Source organism: Bufo bufo, chromosome 3 (assembly GCF_905171765.1).
Source record: "Bufo bufo chromosome 3, aBufBuf1.1, whole genome shotgun sequence".
Lineage (NCBI taxonomy): Eukaryota > Metazoa > Chordata > Amphibia > Anura > Bufonidae > Bufo > Bufo bufo.
Window position 1 is genome coordinate 2,108,227 of NC_053391.1, and position 18,116 is coordinate 2,126,342.

At 50.3% G+C, this 18,116-nt stretch overlaps 2 protein-coding genes across 2 annotated transcripts in view; both read left to right on the top strand.

The window, feature by feature from the left end:
- SLC22A15 (solute carrier family 22 member 15) overlaps nucleotides 1-3,969 on the top strand; it is a 19,864-nt gene extending 15,895 nt beyond the window's left edge. The window contains exons 11-13 of the mRNA XM_040422766.1: nucleotides 10-82; nucleotides 304-489; nucleotides 3,441-3,969. Of these exons, the coding sequence (XP_040278700.1) occupies nucleotides 10-82; nucleotides 304-489; nucleotides 3,441-3,491 (310 nt within the window). The 3' untranslated portion in view covers nucleotides 3,492-3,969. The remainder of the gene's footprint in view (nucleotides 1-9; nucleotides 83-303; nucleotides 490-3,440) is intronic.
- A 12,603-nt stretch (nucleotides 3,970-16,572) lies between these two features.
- Nucleotides 16,573-18,116, top strand: part of MAB21L3 (mab-21 like 3) — a 108,767-nt gene continuing 107,223 nt past the window's right edge. The window contains exon 1 of the mRNA XM_040422767.1: nucleotides 16,573-16,741. Coding sequence (XP_040278701.1) covers nucleotides 16,694-16,741 — 48 coding nt within the window. The 5' untranslated portion in view covers nucleotides 16,573-16,693. The remainder of the gene's footprint in view (nucleotides 16,742-18,116) is intronic.

Genomic DNA, 18,116 nt, shown 5'->3' on the forward strand with positions numbered 1-18,116 from the left:
TATTTGCAGGAGTCTGGGGATGGGCGTCTGCTCCATGTTCTCTCGCTTTGGAGGGATCATCGCTCCATTCATCCCAGGCCTGGTACGTGAGAGACTTACACACATGTCGCCCCCCCCCCCCCCCCCCATACTCCTCTGTCCTGACACCCATTGTAGATTATAAGACTATAACAGTCACCGATACCCCCCGAGTGATGGGTATCATGTATAGCCTCTGAGATGATACTACTCATGCAGGCTGGCTTTCTCTCATGTCAGTTCTAGCCGTGTGTAGCTGTGTCTGATGTCTGTCTCTGTCCGCAGCGCTCTGTCCACGCGTCTCTCCCATACGTGGTGTTCGGTTGCTCAGGGGTGACCTCCGGCCTCCTCTGCCTCCTGTTACCGGAGACGCTGAACTGTCCGCTGCCGGAGACTCTGAGTGATCTGCAGGTGACCACGTACCGCCGCCTGGAGGAGGAGTCAAGTCTACTGGAGGAGGACGCGCAACAGGTCAGAGGTTACCATGTCATGTGACCTGGATGTTATACACCTGTGGTAATGGTAGACTGCATGGCTAGAGGCTGGATGTTATACACCTGTGGTAATGGTAGACTGCACGGCTAGAGGCTGGATGTTATACACCTGTGGTAATGGTAGACTGCATGGCTAGAGGCTGGATATTATACACTGTGGTAATGGTAGACTGCATGGCTAGAGGCTGGATGTTATACACTGTGGTAATGGTAGACTGCATGGCTAGAGGCTGGATATTATACACTGTGGTAATGGTAGACTGCACGGCTAGAGGCTGGATGTTATACACTGTGGTAATGGTAGACTGCATGGCTAGAGGCTGGATATTATACACTGTGGTAATGGTAGACTGCACGGCTAGAGGCTGGATGTTATACACTGTGGTAATGGTAGACTGCATGGCTAGAGGCTGGATGTTATACACTGTGGTAATGGTAGACTGCATGGCTAGAGGCTGGATATTATACACTGTGGTAATGGTAGACTGCACGGCTAGAGGCTGGATGTTATACACCTGTGGTAATAGTAGACTGCACGGCTAGAGGCTGGATGTTATACACTGTGGTAATGGTAGACTACATGGCTAGAGGCTGGATGTTATACACTGTGGTAATGGTAGACTGCATGGCTAGAGGCTGGATGTTATACACTGTGGTAATGGTAGACTGCACGGCTAGAGGCTGGATGTTATACACTGTGGTAATGGTAGACTGCACGGCTAGAGGCTGGATGTTATACACTGTGGTAATGGTAGACTGCACGGCTAGAGGCTGGATGTTATACACTGTGGTAATGGTAGACTGCACGGCTAGAGGCTGGATGTTATACACTGTGGTAATGGTAGACTGCATGGCTAGAGGCTGGATATTATACACTGTGGTAATGGTAGACTGCATGGCTAGAGGCTGGATATTATACACTGTGGTAATGGTAGACTGCATGGCTAGAGGCTGGATATTATACACTGTGGTAATGGTAGACTGCATGGCTAGAGGCTGGATGTTATACACTGTGGTAATGGTAGACAGCACGGCTAGAGGCTGGATGTTATACACTGTGGTAATGGTAGACTGCACGGCTAGAGGTTGGATGTTATACACTGTGGTAATGGTAGACTGCATGGCCGGAGGCTGGATGTTATACACCTGTGGTAATGGCAGAATGCATGTCTAGAGGCTGGATGTTATACACTGTGGTAATGATAGACTGCACGGCTAGAGGCTGGATGTTATACACTGTGGTAATGGTAGAATGCAGGGCTAGAGGCTGGATGTTATACTCTGTGGTAATGGTAGACTGCAGGGCAAGAGGCTGGATGTTATACACCTGTGGTAATGGCAGACTGCATGGCCGGGGGCTGGATATTATACACTGTGGTAATGGCAGACTGCATGGCTAGAGGCTGGATGTTATACACTGTGGTAATGGTAGACTGCATGGCTAGAGGCTGGATATTATACACTGTGGTAATGGTAGACTGCACGGCTAGAGGCTGGATGTTATACACTGTGGTAATGGTAGAATGCAGGGCTAGAGGCTGGATGTTATACACTGTGGTAATGGTAGACTGCAGGGCAAGAGGCTGGATGTTATACACCTGTGGTAATGGCAGACTGCATGGCCGGGGGCTGGATATTATACACTGTGGTAATGGCAGACTGCATGGCTAGAGGCTGGATGTTATACACTGTGGTAATGGTAGATTGCTTGGCTAGAGGCGGGATGTTATACACTGTGGTAATGGTAGACTGCATGGCTAGAGGCTAGATGTTATACACTGTGGTAATGGTAGACTGCACGGCTAGAGGCTGGATGTTATACACTGTGGTAATGGTAGACTGCACGGCTAGAGGCTGGATGTTATACACTGTGGTAATGGTAGACTGCATGGCTAGAGGCTGGTTGTTATACACTGTGGTAATGGTAGACTGCACGGCTAGAGGCTGGATGTTATACACTGTGGTAATGGTAGACTGCACGGCTAGAGGCTGGATGTTATACACTGTGGTAATGGTAGACTGCACGGCTAGAGGCTGGATGTTATACACTGTGGTAATGGTAGACTGCATGGCTAGAGGCTGGATGTTATACACTGTGGTAATGGTAGACTGCATGGCTAGAGGCTGGATGTTATACACTGTGGTAATGGTAGACTGCATGGCTAGAGGCTGGATGTTATACACTGTGGTAATGGTAGACTGCACGGCTAGAGGCTGGATGTTATACACTGTGGTAATGGTAGACTGCATGGCTAGAGGTTGGATGTTATACACTGTGGTAATGGTAGACTGCATGGCTAGAGGCTGGATGTTATACACTGTGGTAATGGTAGACTGCAGGGCTAGAGGCTGGATGTTATACACTGTGGTAATGATAGACTGCAGGGCTAGAGGCTGGATGTTATACACTGTGGTAATGGTAGACTGCAGGGCTAGAGGCTGGATGTTATACACTGTGGTAATGATAGACTGCATGGCCGGGGACTGGATGTTATACACCTGTGGTAATAGTAGACTGCACGGCTAGAGGCTGGATGTTATACACCTGTGGTAATAGTGTGGAATAATGGAGTCAGTGATGAGGATTTGCTGCCCGATACTGGACTCTATGTGGTGTACGTCTCCTATTTTCGGGGCATTGCTCCCTGGGATCTTCTTGTCTTCTCGTACTTAGGAGTATAATATTATGTAGTTGTCAGCCCCCTCCCCCGCCGTCCTCAGGCCCCGATCTTTAGATGACTGTTCTCAGTGATGGCTGTCCCCGGCAGTACTCAGGAGGTGTGTGCCCGATATTGGGCAGGACGGAGATCAGATTCCCTCAGCCGCCATTACTCTAGATGTCGCTGTTTCCTCGCTTTTTGAATCCTAAGGATTGATGTAAGTATTGGTGGAATTCCGAAAATGCTGATCACCGTGCTGTCTCTTCAGGGTGCGTCGGAGAGAGTCGCAGAGATCTCCAGTGAGGAGGAAGAACTTTGAGCGCACGTCTCTGGACCCCTCTGACGGGTCCGTCTGTGCATCCGCTAGGACGTACCAAAGACTACTGGAAACCCCTGGATCCACACACCGTGCAGAACAACCTGGGTTCCTGCTCCTCTGGATCCCCGCACCCTCCTCACCGGACCCAGCATGGAGGCCATCATTTCCCTTCTGTCCCCTCAGATCGGGGCAGAACCAGGACCTGATGAGCGGTGCAGGACCTGATGAGCGGGGCGGGACCTGATGAGCGGGGCGGGACCTGATGAGCGGGGCGGGACCTGATGAGCGGGGCGGGACCTGATGAGCGGGGCGGGACCTGATGAGCGGGGCGGGACCTGATGAGCGGTGCAGGGCACTGCTGTTCCCACACAGGTCATGTGACTGGACAGTGGCGTTCTCCATATAAGGACTGTTACTTTTCTATTTATTTTGTGTAAAATGCTTCAAAGTTTATAAATATATAAAGCGATCTTATAGATTGTAAGCTCTTGTGATCAGGTCCTCACTCTTCTATCTCCTCATAGATTGTGAGCTCTTGTGATCAGGTCCTCACTCCTCTTGTGTCTCCGCTATCTCCTCATAGATTGTGAGCTCTTGTGATCAGGTCCTCACTCCTCTTGTGTCTCCGCTATCTCCTCATAGATTGTGAGCTCTTGTGATCAGGTCCTCACTCCTCTTGTGTCTCCGCTATCTCCTCATAGATTGTGAGCTCTTGTGATCAGGTCCTCACTCCTCTTGTGTCTCCGCTATCTCCTCATAGATTGTGAGCTCTTGTGATCAGGTCCTCACTCCTCTATCTCCTCATAGATTGTAAGCTCTTGTGATCAGGTCCTCACTCCTCTATCTCCTCCATAGATTGTAAGCTCTTGTGATCAGGTCCTCACTCCTCTATCTCCTCATAGATTGTAAGCTCTTGTGATCAGGTCCTCACTCCTCTATCTCCTCATAGATTGTGAGCTCTTGTGATCAGGTCCTCACTCCTCTTGTGTCTCCGCTATCTCCTCATAGATTGTAAGCTCTTGTTGTCAGGTCCTCACTCCTCTATCTCCTCATAGATTGTAAGCTCTTGTGATCAGGTCCTCACTCCTCTATCTCCTCATAGATTGTAAGCTCTTGTGATCAGGTCCTCACTCTTCTATCTCCTCATAGATTGTAAGCTCTTGTGATCAGGTCCTCACTCCTCTTGTGTCTCCTCTATCTCCTGATAGATTGTGAGCTCTTGTGATCAGGTCCTCACTCCTCTTGTGTCTCCGCTATCTCCTCATAGATTGTGAGCTCTTGTGATCAGGTCCTCACTCCTCTTGTGTCTCCGCTATCTCCTCATAGATTGTGAGCTCTTGTGATCAGGTCCTCACTCCTCTTGTGTCTCCGCTATCTCCTCATAGATTGTGAGCTCTTGTGATCAGGTCCTCACTCCTCTTGTGTCTCCGCTATCTCCTCATAGATTGTGAGCTCTTGTGATCAGGTCCTCACTCCTCTATCTCCTCATAGATTGTAAGCTCTTGTGATCAGGTCCTCACTCCTCTATCTCCTCCATAGATTGTAAGCTCTTGTGATCAGGTCCTCACTCCTCTATCTCCTCATAGATTGTAAGCTCTTGTGATCAGGTCCTCACTCCTCTATCTCCTCATAGATTGTGAGCTCTTGTGATCAGGTCCTCACTCCTCTTGTGTCTCCGCTATCTCCTCATAGATTGTAAGCTCTTGTTGTCAGGTCCTCACTCCTCTATCTCCTCATAGATTGTAAGCTCTTGTGATCAGGTCCTCACTCCTCTATCTCCTCATAGATTGTAAGCTCTTGTGATCAGGTCCTCACTCCTCTTGTGTCTCCGCTATCTCCTCATAGATTGTAAGCTCTTGTTGTCAGGTCCTCACTCCGCTATCTCCTCATAGATTGTAAGCTCTTGTGATCAGGTCCTCACTCCTCTATCTCCTCATAGATTGTAAGCTTTTAGGCTGTGATCGGCAGATTATCTGTCACTGCCGCTGTGGGTGTAGTCCGCCACGTGGCAGGCCGGCTCCGCCAGTGACCCATTACGCGCTTCTGTGTACGGCTGTGGCTCTTCTACACTTTTTTTGTTTGGTGTTTTTGAGTCACACGATGCATTACTTGAGTTTTTTGTTTTTTTTTACTTTTTCCTATGGAGAAGTCTGCAGAAAAAACCTCCAAAAAAACCGCTGCCGTTTATAAAGAACCCCAAGTCTTATAATTTCCATTCTCCAACATGTGACGTCTTTTGTGGGGTTCTTGAGTCTACACCTGCATCCTCCCGTACACAGCGTTCCTCAAGTGTCTGTATAAAGAAGAATCCACGGCCCTCAGGAGTCCGATCAGCGTAATGTAGGATCTTTATTCCATCCAAATGGTAAATATTAGTACGGCCAACGACCTTGATCACGTCCGGCTGAGCAGAGATATGTGGTATGGTGGATGGCGTGGCCGGAAGTCCAGCTTCTGCCATCTGCTCCCAGTCTTCTGGAGTGAGGAGATGAAGAACTGCCACCACTAGAGGGGTCTGGAGAGGGGACGTACGGGGAGGCGTGCGAAGGAGATGGGGGAGGCTTGAAGGGAGAGGTGTTTAGTGGGCAGTGGCCGACTTGCCATAGACCCTAATGCTCAGGGGTCCACCCAAGTCCTCCCTGATGGCCCGGTACATGACTGATACTCTCAGCACTCACAGGTCGCCTCCTGTACTCCACTACATCTCCATCCTCGGGGTTCTTCCACATGAGCGCGTGCAGTCCGGAAATCAGGCTCCGTGTGTGAGCGAAACCCTCCGTTCTGGACACTGCTCGTCTTGCAGGAGCGCACGGTATAATAATGCTGTGTGTCTCTGCCTGACTTCACTGCTAGAGAATGATAGTGACAGCTTTACTTCAGGCAGAGACATACATATATACAGTGGCAAGAAAAAGTATGTGAACCCTGTGGAATGATCTGGATTTCTGCACAAATTGGTCATAAAATGTGATCTGATCTTCATCTAAGACACAACAATAGACAATCACAGTCGGCTTAAACTAATAACACACAAAGAGTTAAATGTTACCATGTTTTTATTGAACACACCATGTAAACATTCACAGTGCAGGTGGAAAAAGTATGTGAACCCTTGGATTTAATAACTGGTTGAACCTTCTTTTGGCAGCAATAACTTCCACCAAACGTTTCCTGTAGTTGCAGATCAGACACAACGGTCAGGAGTAATTCATGACCATTCCTCTTTACAGAACGGTTTCAGTTCAGCAATATTCTTGGGATGCCTGGTGTGAATCGCTTTCTTGAGGTCATGCCACAGCATCTCAATCGGGTTGAGGTCAGGACTCTGACTGGGCCACTCCAGAAGGCGGATTTTCTTCTGCTTAAGCCATTCTGTTGTTGATTTACTTCTATGCTTTGGGTCGTTGTCCTGTTGAAACACCCATCTTCTGTTGAGCTTCAGCTGGTGGACAGATGGCCTTAAGTTCTCCTGCAAAATGTCTTGATAAACTTGGGAATTCATTTTTCCTTCGATGATAGCAATCAGTCCAGGCCCTGATGCAGCAAAGCAGCCCCAAACCATGATGCCCCCACCACCATACTTCACAGTTGGGATGAGGTTTTGATGTTGGTGTGCTGTGCCTCTCTTTCTCCACACATAGTCTTGTGTGTTTCTTCCAAACATCTCCACTTTGGTTTCATCTGTCCACAGAATATTTTGCCAGTACTGCTATGGAACATCCAGGGGCTCTTGTGCAAACTGTAAACGTGCAGCAATGTTTTTTTGGACAGCAGTGGCTTCCTCTGCGGTATCCTCCCATGAAATCCATTCTTGTTTAGTGTTTTACGTATCGTAGATTCGCTAACAGGGATGTTAGCATATGCCAGAGACTTTGTAAGTCTTTAGCTGACACTCTAGGATTCTTCTTCACCTCATTGAGCAGTCTGCGCTGTGCTCTTGCAGTATCTTTACAGGACGGCCGCTCCTAGGGAGAGTAGCAGCAGTGCTGAACTTTCTCCATTTATAGACAATTTGTCTTACCGTGGACTGATGAACAGCAAGGCTTTTGGAGATACTTTTATAACCCTTTCCAGCTTTATGCAAGTCAACAATTCTTAATCGTAGGTCTTCTGAGAGCTCTTTTGTGTGAGGCATCATTCACATCAGGCAATGCTTCTTGTGAAAAGCAAACCCAGAACTGGTGTGTGTTTTTTATAGGGCAGGACAGCGGTAACCAACACCTCCAACCTCATCTCATTGATTGGACTCCAGTTGGCTGACACCTCACTCCAATTAGCTCTTGGAGATGTCATTAGTCTAGGGCAGGGGTACTCAACTGGCGGACCGCGGTCCAAATACGGACTGCGGCCGCCAGTTGTCCGGACCCCGGCCATCCTTCAGAGCGCTCCTCCTCTCCTGCACACTGTACCGTGCAGGAGAGGAGCTTACCGGCGCACTTCCTCCTTCCCAGGGGCGCAGTGAGAGACGGCTCCCTCCACATGCAGGCACCAGCGCTTTCTCCCTCCGCGCGCTCACAGGTCCCTCCTCCCCCGCAGCAGCGGCAGCACATAAGGGAGCTTCAAGCTCCAATGGACACTTACCTGCTGCTGGAGAGGGGAGGGACATCACCACTGCCACCAATGAAATAAAGTCACATTTGGGGAGGAAGGGGGGTGTGGAGAGGGCTACAGAGAGGCGGGAACACGTCACTGACTCCAGTGTCATGTTCCCACCTCTCCTGGGCCATCTTCTTTAGGTAACCTGATTAAATAAAGTGATTAAGCCCCATCAAACCATGATAGTTTTGTTCCGCATCCACTTCCCATTATTGGGGCATTGGATGCGGACCCCTTAGTTTCAGTGGAGCGGAAAAAGATGCAGACAGCACGCAGTGTGCTGTCTGCATCTCTTATGGCCCCATTGTAATTAAGGGGTCCGCATCCAATCCCCCAATAATGGGAATTGGATGCGGAACAGAACTATCACATGTCTGTTCTGTGGCTTGGGTTGCCACCCGGCCAGTAGTTCACCAGCCAGGCTGGTATTTTAGTTCCCTTGCCGGTGCCAGAATTTTCCTGTAAGGACTGTTAGGCGACTTTCACACTTGCGGCAGGACGGATCCGACAGGCTGTTCACCCTGTCAGATCCGTCCTGCCGCTATTTCGCCGGACTGCCACTCCCCATTGACTATAGCGGGAGTGGAGCTACGGCGCAGCATGGCAGTGCACGGCGTGAGGCCGCCAGACGGAAAAGTCGGACATGTAGTACTTTTAGTCTGGCGGCCTCTCACCGTGCTGCGCCGTAGCTCTGCCCCCATCCCCATTATAGTCGATGGGCACAGAGCAGCGGCACGGCGAAGTAGTGGCAAAATGGATCTGACTGGGTGAGCAGCCTGTGGGATCCGTCCTGCTGCAAGTGTGAAAGTACCCTTACTAATGAGCGCTTCCATCATGGAACGCCCATCAGTACAGCCGTTACCTCCACCGCAACTTGTGCTAGTAAAAAAATCAAAAAAAATTACGGTACCTCCACCTCCATTTGCTCACGCTGTGGAGAACACTCCCTGCTGACTAGAAGCTCAGGACAGGACCTACAAGACGCCATCACGTTGGAGCACCGGTCCTGAGCGCGCAGTCAGCAGCCAATGTTCACCGCAGCCAGGGGAATGCAGAGAAGGGGGGCACTAATGGGGGCATTACTCTTACTGGGGGCACTAATGTGGACATTACTAATTCTGGCACTTACCCGGGGCACTCCACGCGCATGGATCACATGATCACATGGCATCTTTACTGTTGGCGTTCAGCTCGGACCTTCACCTGACTGCAGACCCTGGTATGTGGACCTTTCATAAAACTAGTTGAGTACCCCTGGTCTAGGGGTTCACATACTTTTTCCATCTGCACTGTGAATGTTTACATGGTGTGTTCAATAAAAACATGGTAACATTTAACTCTTTGTGTGTTATTAGTTTAAGCCGACTGTGATTGTCTTATTGTTGTGACTTAGATGAAGATCAGATCACATTTTATGACCAATCTGTGCAGAAATCCATATCATTCCAAAGGGTTCACATACTTTCTCTTTCAACTGTATATACACACACTACAGAGGACAGTATACTGTATATATATAATATATATAATATAATACCGTGCGCTCCTGCAAGACGAGCAGAATGGCGGGTCACCCTCACTCACGGAGCCTGATTTCCGGACTGCACCTGCTCCTGTAACAGAGCCCTTAGGATGGAGATGCAGTTGAATGCGGTGGCACAGGTGGCAGTGTTTTGTGCTGCCCCGTGGTATTTGGCAGTGCTGGGGCGGTATTTTCTTGTCCCCGCCTCACTTCCTGTTTGGACCGCCTACAACATGGGGCCACTTTCAGTTTTCTTTTTTGTCCAGGGTCACTTAGTTCCCAGTCCTCTTCTGGTAGAGGGGGGGGACAGAAGACTCTGTAGGGAGGACAGATGGTTCTGGATGGAGCCTGTTACCTCCTCGCCATGAGGAGCACATAAACGGCATGGGAGGGGGGCAGCAATCTTCTCGGGGAGGTCAGGTCCTGCTATTGGTTATGTGGGCAGACATGTCCGTGACATACCGTCACATGGGGGGGGGGGGGGGGGGTTGTACTGATCACACAGCGGGGAGACTTTCTGGACTCTGATACAGAAGAATAACATGGAGACATCACTAGACCAGAGGCCGATGACCGCCCAAGGCATCTCGTGGGGCATTTCCCTGTATAGGAGGACAGTGCAGGTGGAGTGCTACTTCTTGGTACTGTTTCCCATGTGCTCAGTCTCACAGGGCAGTGCAGGTGGAGTGGTACTCATTACCTCAGACACGATACTGAGGTAATGACAATCCTTGCTATGAGGTTGAGGAAGGTCGTCTCATGCCTAATTCATCTCGCCAGAAGTATGCCAGGAAAGACGACCGCTACGTCTTGTGGGAAGCCGCCGTAATGCGGCGCGTCCGATTCCTGCAGTGCATTCTGCATTTTCCGTACAGCAAGTCCTCATTTATGTAAATGTCTTCTCCTGTATTCATGTCTCTTATATAAAAAATATATATTTCTAAAGAAAACCCCCATCTTAGCTGCCGTGTATGTGGAACCTTTATAGTCCCGTATAGATCACATCTGTGGGGAAACTTCCAATCTTCATCTTTACCCATAAGTTACTTTTTATACAGTTACGGCATTTATTTACAATGGACCACAATGAAGAGTAAAGGACGCCACAATATGCAAAGCTTCTAGGTGACTTCCTGTTCGTCCCACCAGCCTCACATGGATGGTATATTAACCATCTGGACCGAGTCTGAGCAACCACTAAAGACTCTCCATGAACATTTCAATCAGGTTCATCCACCATCAACTTAACACTCAACTGCTCCTTCACTGAAATAAACTTCAGACGCCATCATCAAGATACAAAACATAGACATTCCTGTTCCAGAAGACATTGACCGCCTGGTGGGAATACTGCATAATCTATAGACAAGTTGTCAGATACAACCATACCTGTATATGTTTTAACCCCACTGAAAGGGACACACGGCCTCAGAAAGACGTTTCTCAGGGCTTCCATCCATGAACACCTGATTAGAGCCACCAGGATACCAAGAAATGAGAGTCTACAATGCAGGCCAAAAGAAGAAGCCATCAGGGGCCTCTTCTCACCTACAGTCCACATCTGGAGATGCTCAGGAGAGCCGCCCAGACATTACTTCCACTATTAAGGATGACCATTTAAAATCGGTATTTTCCAGACCCTCATCTTCTGTGCTATAGGCGGCCCTCTAATCTGAGAAGCACCGGTGTCAGGAGCTCACTGCCATCTCCAACAGGAACATCTCCCTGCAGCCAAAGAAAGATGTGAAACCTCCAAATACATGATGAGCATGGACAAGATGAAGATTCCTAACACCTCAAGGTACCTGTCCCTTCACCGCATCAAACATGGTCTACTTAACGGTATAGAATACCAAACAAAATAGGCCATAAAGTGCCCAAACACCCCCTCAGGAAGAAGCAGGGTGAAACGTACGTCGGGTTTGGTCATGTCCTGGGACATTGATTGGGTCTGTATCCACTTTGGATATGCCGCCATGATTCGTGCATAGATCTGCTTCATGGTAACTTGTATAAGTCAGCCTAGTAATAATAATACGTGGAGCAGAGAGTATGGTTACTGCCTCAGAGAGGTGAGTGGTCATACCTTTTACCCTAGTCCTGTGAGAGCGGTGAGTGGTCACACCTGTTACTTTAGTCCTGTGAGAGCGGTGAGTGGTCACACCTGTTACCCTAGTCCTGTGAGAGCGGTGAGTGGTCACACCTGTTGCTTTAGTCCTGTGCGAGCGGTGAGTGGTCACCCCTGTTACCTTAGTCCTGTAAGAGCGGTGAGTGGTCACACCTGTTGCTTTAGTCCTGTGAGAGCAGTGAGTGGTCACCCCTGTTACCCTAGTCCTGTGAGAGCGGTGAGTGGTCACACCTGTTGCTTTAGTCCTGTGAGAGTGGGGAGTGGTCACACCTGTTACCCTAGTCCTGTGAGAGTGGTCACACCTGTTACCTTAGTCCTGTGAGAGCGGTGAGTGGTCACACCTGTTACCCTAGTCCTGTGAGAGCGGTGAGTGGTCACCCCTGTTACCCTAGTCCTGTGTGAGCGGTGAGTGGTCACACCTGTTACCTTAGTTCTGTGAGAGCGGTGAGTGGTCACACCTGTTACCTTAGTCCTGTAAGAGTGGTCACACCTGTTGCTTTAGTCCTGTGAGAGCAGTGAGTGGTCACACCTGTTACCCTAGTCCTGTGAGAGCGGTGAGTGGTCACACCTGTTACCCTAGTCCTGTGAGAGCGGTGAGTGGTCAAACCTGTTACCCTAGTCCTGTGAGAGCGGTGAGTGGTCACACCTGTTACCCTAGTCTTGTGAGAGTGGTGAGTGGTCACATCTGTTACCCTAGTCCTGTGAGAGCGGTGAGTGGTCACACCTGTTACCCTAGTCCTGAGAGAGCGGTGAGTGGTCACACCTGTTACCCTAGTCCTGTGAGAGCGGTGAGTGATCACCCCTGTTACCCTAGTCCTGTGAGAGCGGTGAGTGGTCACCCCTGTTGCTTTAGTCCTGTGAGAGCGGTGAGTGGTCACCCCTGTTGCTTTAGTCCTGTGAGAGCGGTGAGTGGTCACACCTGTTGCTTTAGTCCTGTGAGAGCGGTGAGTGGTCACCCCTGTTGCTTTAGTCCTGTGAGAGCGGTGAGTGGTCACACCTGTTACCCTAGTCCTGTGAGAGCGGTGAGTTGTCACACCTGTTGCTTTAGTCCTGTGAGAGCGGTGAGTGGTCACCCCTGTTGCTTTAGTCCTGTGAGAGCGGTGAGTGGTCACACCTGTTGCTTTAGTCCTGTGAGAGCGGTGAGTGGTCACCCCTGTTGCTTTAGTCCTGTGAGAGCGGTGAGTGGTCACACCTGTTACCCTAGTCCTGTGAGAGCGGTGAGTTGTCACACCTGTTGCTTTAGTCCTGTGAGAGCGGTGAGTGGTCACACCTGTTGCTTTAGTCCTGTGAGAGCGGTGAGCGGGCACACCTGTTGCTTTAGTCCTGTGAGAGCGGTGAGTGGTCACACCTGTTACCCTAGTCCTGTGAGAGCGGTGAGTTGTCACACCTGTTGCTTTAGTCCTGTGAGTGGTCACACCTGTTACCCTAGTCCTGTGAGAACGGTGAGTGGTCACACCTGTTGCTTTAGTCCTGTGAGAGCAGGGAGTGGTCACCAGTTACCCTAGTCCTGTGTGAGTGGTGAGTGGTCACTCCTGTTACCCTAGTCCTGTGTGAGTGGTGAGTGGTCACCCTTGTTACCCTAGTCCTGTGAGAGTGGTGAGTGGTCATCCCTGTTACCCTAGTCCTGTGAGAGTGGTGAGTGGTCACCCTTGTTACCCTAGTCCTGTGAGAGTGGTGAGTGGTCACCCTTGTTACCCTAGTCCTGTGAGAGTGGTGAGTGGTCATCCCTGTTACCCTAGTCCTGTGAGAGTGGTGAGTGGTCACCCCTGTTACCCTAGTCCTGTGAGAGTGGGGAGTGGTCACCCCTGTTGCTTTAGTCCTGTGAGAGCGGTGAGTGGTCACACCTGTTACCCTAGTCCTGTGAGAGCGGTGAGTGGTCACACCTGTTGCTTTAGTCCTGTGAGAGCGGTGAGTGGTCACACCTGTTACCCTAGTCCTGTGAGAGTGGTGAGTGGTCACTCCTGTTACCCTAGTCCTGTGAGAGCGGTGAGTGGTCACCCCTGTTACCCTAGTCCTGTGTGAGTGGTGAGTGGTTACCCCTGTTACCCTAGTCCTGTGTGAGTGGTGAGTGGTCACCCTTGTTACCCTAGTCCTGTGAGAGTGGTGAGTGGTCACCCCTGTTACCCTAGTCCTGTGAGAGCGGTGAGTGATCACCCCTGTTACCCTAGTCCTGTGAGAGTGGTGAGTGGTCACCCTTGTTGCCTTAGTCCTGTGAGAGCGGTGAGTGGTCACATCTGTTGCTTTAGTTCTCTGAGAGTGGTGAGTGGTCACCCCTGTTGCTTTAGTCCTGTGAGAGCAGGGAGTGGTCACCAGTTACCCTAGTCCTGTGAGAGTGGTGAGTGGTCACTCCTGTTACCCTAGTCCTGTGAGAGTGGTGAGTGATCACCCCTGTTACCCTAGTCCTGTGAGAGTGGTGAGTGATCACCCCTGTTACCCTAGTCCTGTGAGAGTGGTGAGTGGTCACCCCTGTTGCTTTAGTCCTGTGAGAGCGGTGAGTGGTCACACCTGTTGCTTTAGTTCTCTGAGAGTGGTGAGTGGTCACCCCTGTTGCTTTAGTCCTGTGAGAGCAGGGAGTGGTCACCAGTTACCCTAGTCCTGTGAGAGTGGTCACCCCTGTTACCCTAGTCCTGTGAGAGAGGTGAGTGGTCACCCCTGTTACCCTAGTCCTGTGAGAGCGGTGAGTGGTCACACCTATTTCCCTAGTCCTGTGAGAGCGGTGAGCGGGCACACCTGTTACCCTAGTCCTGTGAGAGCGGTGAGTGGTCACCCCTGTTGCTTTAGTCCTGTGAGAGCGGTGAGTGGTCACTCCTGTTACCCTAGTCCTGTGAGAGCGGTGAGCGGGCACACCTGTTGCTTTAGTCCTGTGAGAGCGGTGAGTGGTCACACCTGTTACCCTAGTCCTGTGAGAGCGGTGAGCGGGCACACCTGTTACCCTAGTCCTGTGAGAGTGGTGAGTGGTCACCCCTGTTGCTTTAGTCCTGTGAGAGCGGTGAGTGGTCACTCCTGTTACCCTAGTCCTGTGAGAGCGGTGAGCGGGCACACCTGTTACCCTAGTCCTGTGAGAGTGGTGAGTGGTCACCCCTGTTGCTTTAGTCCTGTGAGAGCGGTGAGTGGTCACTCCTGTTACCCTAGTCCTGTGAGAGCGGTGAGCGGGCACACCTGTTGCTTTAGTCCTGTGAGAGCGGTGAGTGGTCACACCTGTTACCCTAGTCCTGTGAGAGCGGTGAGCGGGCACACCTGTTACCCTAGTCCTGTGAGAGTGGTGAGTGGTCACCCCTGTTGCTTTAGTCCTGTGAGAGCGGTGAGTGGTCACTCCTGTTACCCTAGTCCTGTGAGAGCGGTGAGCGGGCACACCTGTTACTCTAGTCCTGTGAGAGCGGTGAGTGGTCACCCCTGTTGCTTTAGTCCTGTGAGAGCGGTGAGTGGTCACTCCTGTTACCCTAGTCCTGTGAGAGCGGTGAGCGGGCACACCTGTTGCTTTAGTCCTGTGAGAGCGGTGAGTGGTCACACCTGTTACCCTAGTCCTGTGAGAGCGGTGAGCGGGCACACCTGTTACCCTAGTCCTGTGAGAGTGGTGAGTGGTCACCCCTGTTGCTTTAGTCCTGTGAGAGCGGTGAGTGGTCACTCCTGTTACCCTAGTCCTGTGAGAGCGGTGAGCGGGCACACCTGTTACTCTAGTCCTGTGAGAGCGGTGAGTGGTCACCCCTGTTGCTTTAGTCCTGTGAGAGCGGTGAGTGGTCACACCTGTTGCTTTAGTTCTCTGAGAGTGGTGAGTGGTCACCCCTGTTGCTTTAGTCCTGTGAGAGCAGGGAGTGGTCACCAGTTACCCTAGTCCTGTGAGAGTGGTCACCCCTGTTACCCTAGTCCTGTGAGAGAGGTGAGTGGTCACCCCTGTTACCCTAGTCCTGTGAGAGCGGTGAGTGGTCACACCTATTTCCCTAGTCCTGTGAGAGCGGTGAGCGGGCACACCTGTTACCCTAGTCCTGTGAGAGCGGTGAGTGGTCACACCTGTTACCCTAGTCCTGTGAGAGTGGTGAGTGGTCACCCCTGTTACCCTAGTCCTGTGAGAGCGGTGAGTTAGGGAAACCCGAGAGACCCCATTATAGTCAATGGGATCCAGCGGGCGGTGTCCAGCATCTGCTGATCCAGCGATTCCGGTTCTCTGTTCCTATGCCAGGACAGAAAAGCAGAATTTCCTGCCGGTGTGAGCCTTACCGCACTCTTCAGATGTCTGAGGGCTCATGCACACGACCGTTGTTTTTGGCTGGGTCCACATTTTGTGCCGATGGATGCGGACCCTTTCACTTCAATTGGCCCCAAAAAGATGCGGAAAGCCCACCGTGTAGCGTCAACATCCATATGTCCATCCCGTTACACCCGCAAAAAATATAGGTGTCCAATTATTGTCCGCATTACAGACGGCTTGCAGATTCTGGTTAGACGAGCGAACGTCAGGGCGACTAATGATCAGTAGAACGTGAATGATAATTATCGCTCGTCCTGCAGTCGCCGTATCATACGGGGATAAGTATACGAGACTCCATCTGGAAACTGTAACCACCTCTCCGTCAGGGGTTGGAAGATGTCAGCGACTCGGGTTTTATGGTCTTTGTCTACTGACACGTCACTTACTTTAATAGTTCACCCACAACGTGTCCGCCCCTCCCACACTGTGTTCTCGTCTGCCAACTTATTTCAGGGACACCTTCTCTGTACCCCCCCCGGGGGGAGCAGTTAAACAATCGGTTGGCTTTGTGTTTACAGTAAAGCACCGATGACAAGGGCGATGTAGTGTCAACAAGCTGGAACAGGAGGGAGGGTGCTGGGCGCTGACATTGATTGTGTGCACTTATCCCATGTGGCCAGCGCCCAACTGCTTTCATGTGCACAGCACTGATAGTGGAGCCTACAGCGCAGGTGGAGTAGACTGCAGTGCACACCGAGCGGAGGCTGGACATGGAGGGGATCACAGACGAGGAGCTGCACAATTTTCTCATCAATACGGTACAGTCCTTACATGTGTGTATGTGTGTAGCCTGGACCTGGTGGCATCACCATCAGTGGTCACACAGGAGGCAGGCGACGCCGGATCCTATGCCCCCTCCACTATATGCAAACCGCTATCAAACTATGACCCCTCATCTTACAGGACAGGAAATGTCTCCAGACTTGGTCCCTCTTTGGGCGGCCATTTCTACCCTGTCCAGTGTGGAGAACACTGAAGGGAGCACTAATTATTTACAGCGAAAACAGGAGACAATTACTTCAAAACCCATCAGTGATGGAGCCACACATACAGCGGACACCTGAAGTTCACATACACTATATAAAAAGACCCATCTGCAGGTTCTTCTCAATATCTGACATGAAATCAGAATAAACATTTCCTGTTATATACATCAGTTCTGTCAGGAGGAACGGGCCCAAATACCGACCAACTATTGTGAGAAGCTGGTGGAAGGATGTCCAAAACGTTTGACCCAAGTCATACAGTCTAAGGGCAATGGAACCAAATACTAATGAAATGTATGGAAACTTTTGACTTTGCAGAAAGTAACAAAAATGCCTTTAAATATTATCTCTCTCATCATTCTGGCATTTGTCAAATAAAAATAATTACGGTAATCCTAACCGACCAAAACCAGGAAAGGTTTATTCTGATTTCTTGTCAGATATTGAGAAGAACATGCAGATGTGTCTTCTTATATAGTGTATGTAAACTTCTGGTTTCAACTGTAATGCAATGAATTCATATATGTATTTTCCATGGGTGCTGCCATCCCTGTCTACTGGGTGTCCCTTTGACCCTATTTGTTACTGCCTGTTCCTCATCCTCTCTGTCCATCACTAATCTATCTGCTGTCCATCATCCTCAACCCATCCCTGATCTATCTGCTTCTCCATCCTTCACCCTCTCCATCCATCCTTGATCTATCTGCTTCTCCATCCTTCACCCTCTCCATCCATCCTTGATCTATCTGCTTCTCCATCCTTCCCTGATCTATCTGCTTCTCCATCCTTCACCCTCTCCATCCATCCCTGATCTATCTGCTTCTCCATCCTTCACCCTCTCCATCCATCCCTGATCTATCTGCTTCTCCATCCTTCACCCTCTCCATCCATCCCTGATCTATCTGCTTCTCCATCCTTCACCCTCTCCATCCATCCTTGATTTATCTGCTTCTCCATCCTTCACCCTCTCCATCCATCCCTGATCTATCTGCTTCTCCATCCTTCACCCTCTCCATCCATCCTTGATCTATCTGCTTCTCCATCCTTCACCCTCTCCATCCATCCCTGATCTATCTGCTTCTCCATCCATCCCTGATCTATCTGCTTCTCCATCCTTCACCCTCTCCATCCATCCCTGATCTATCTG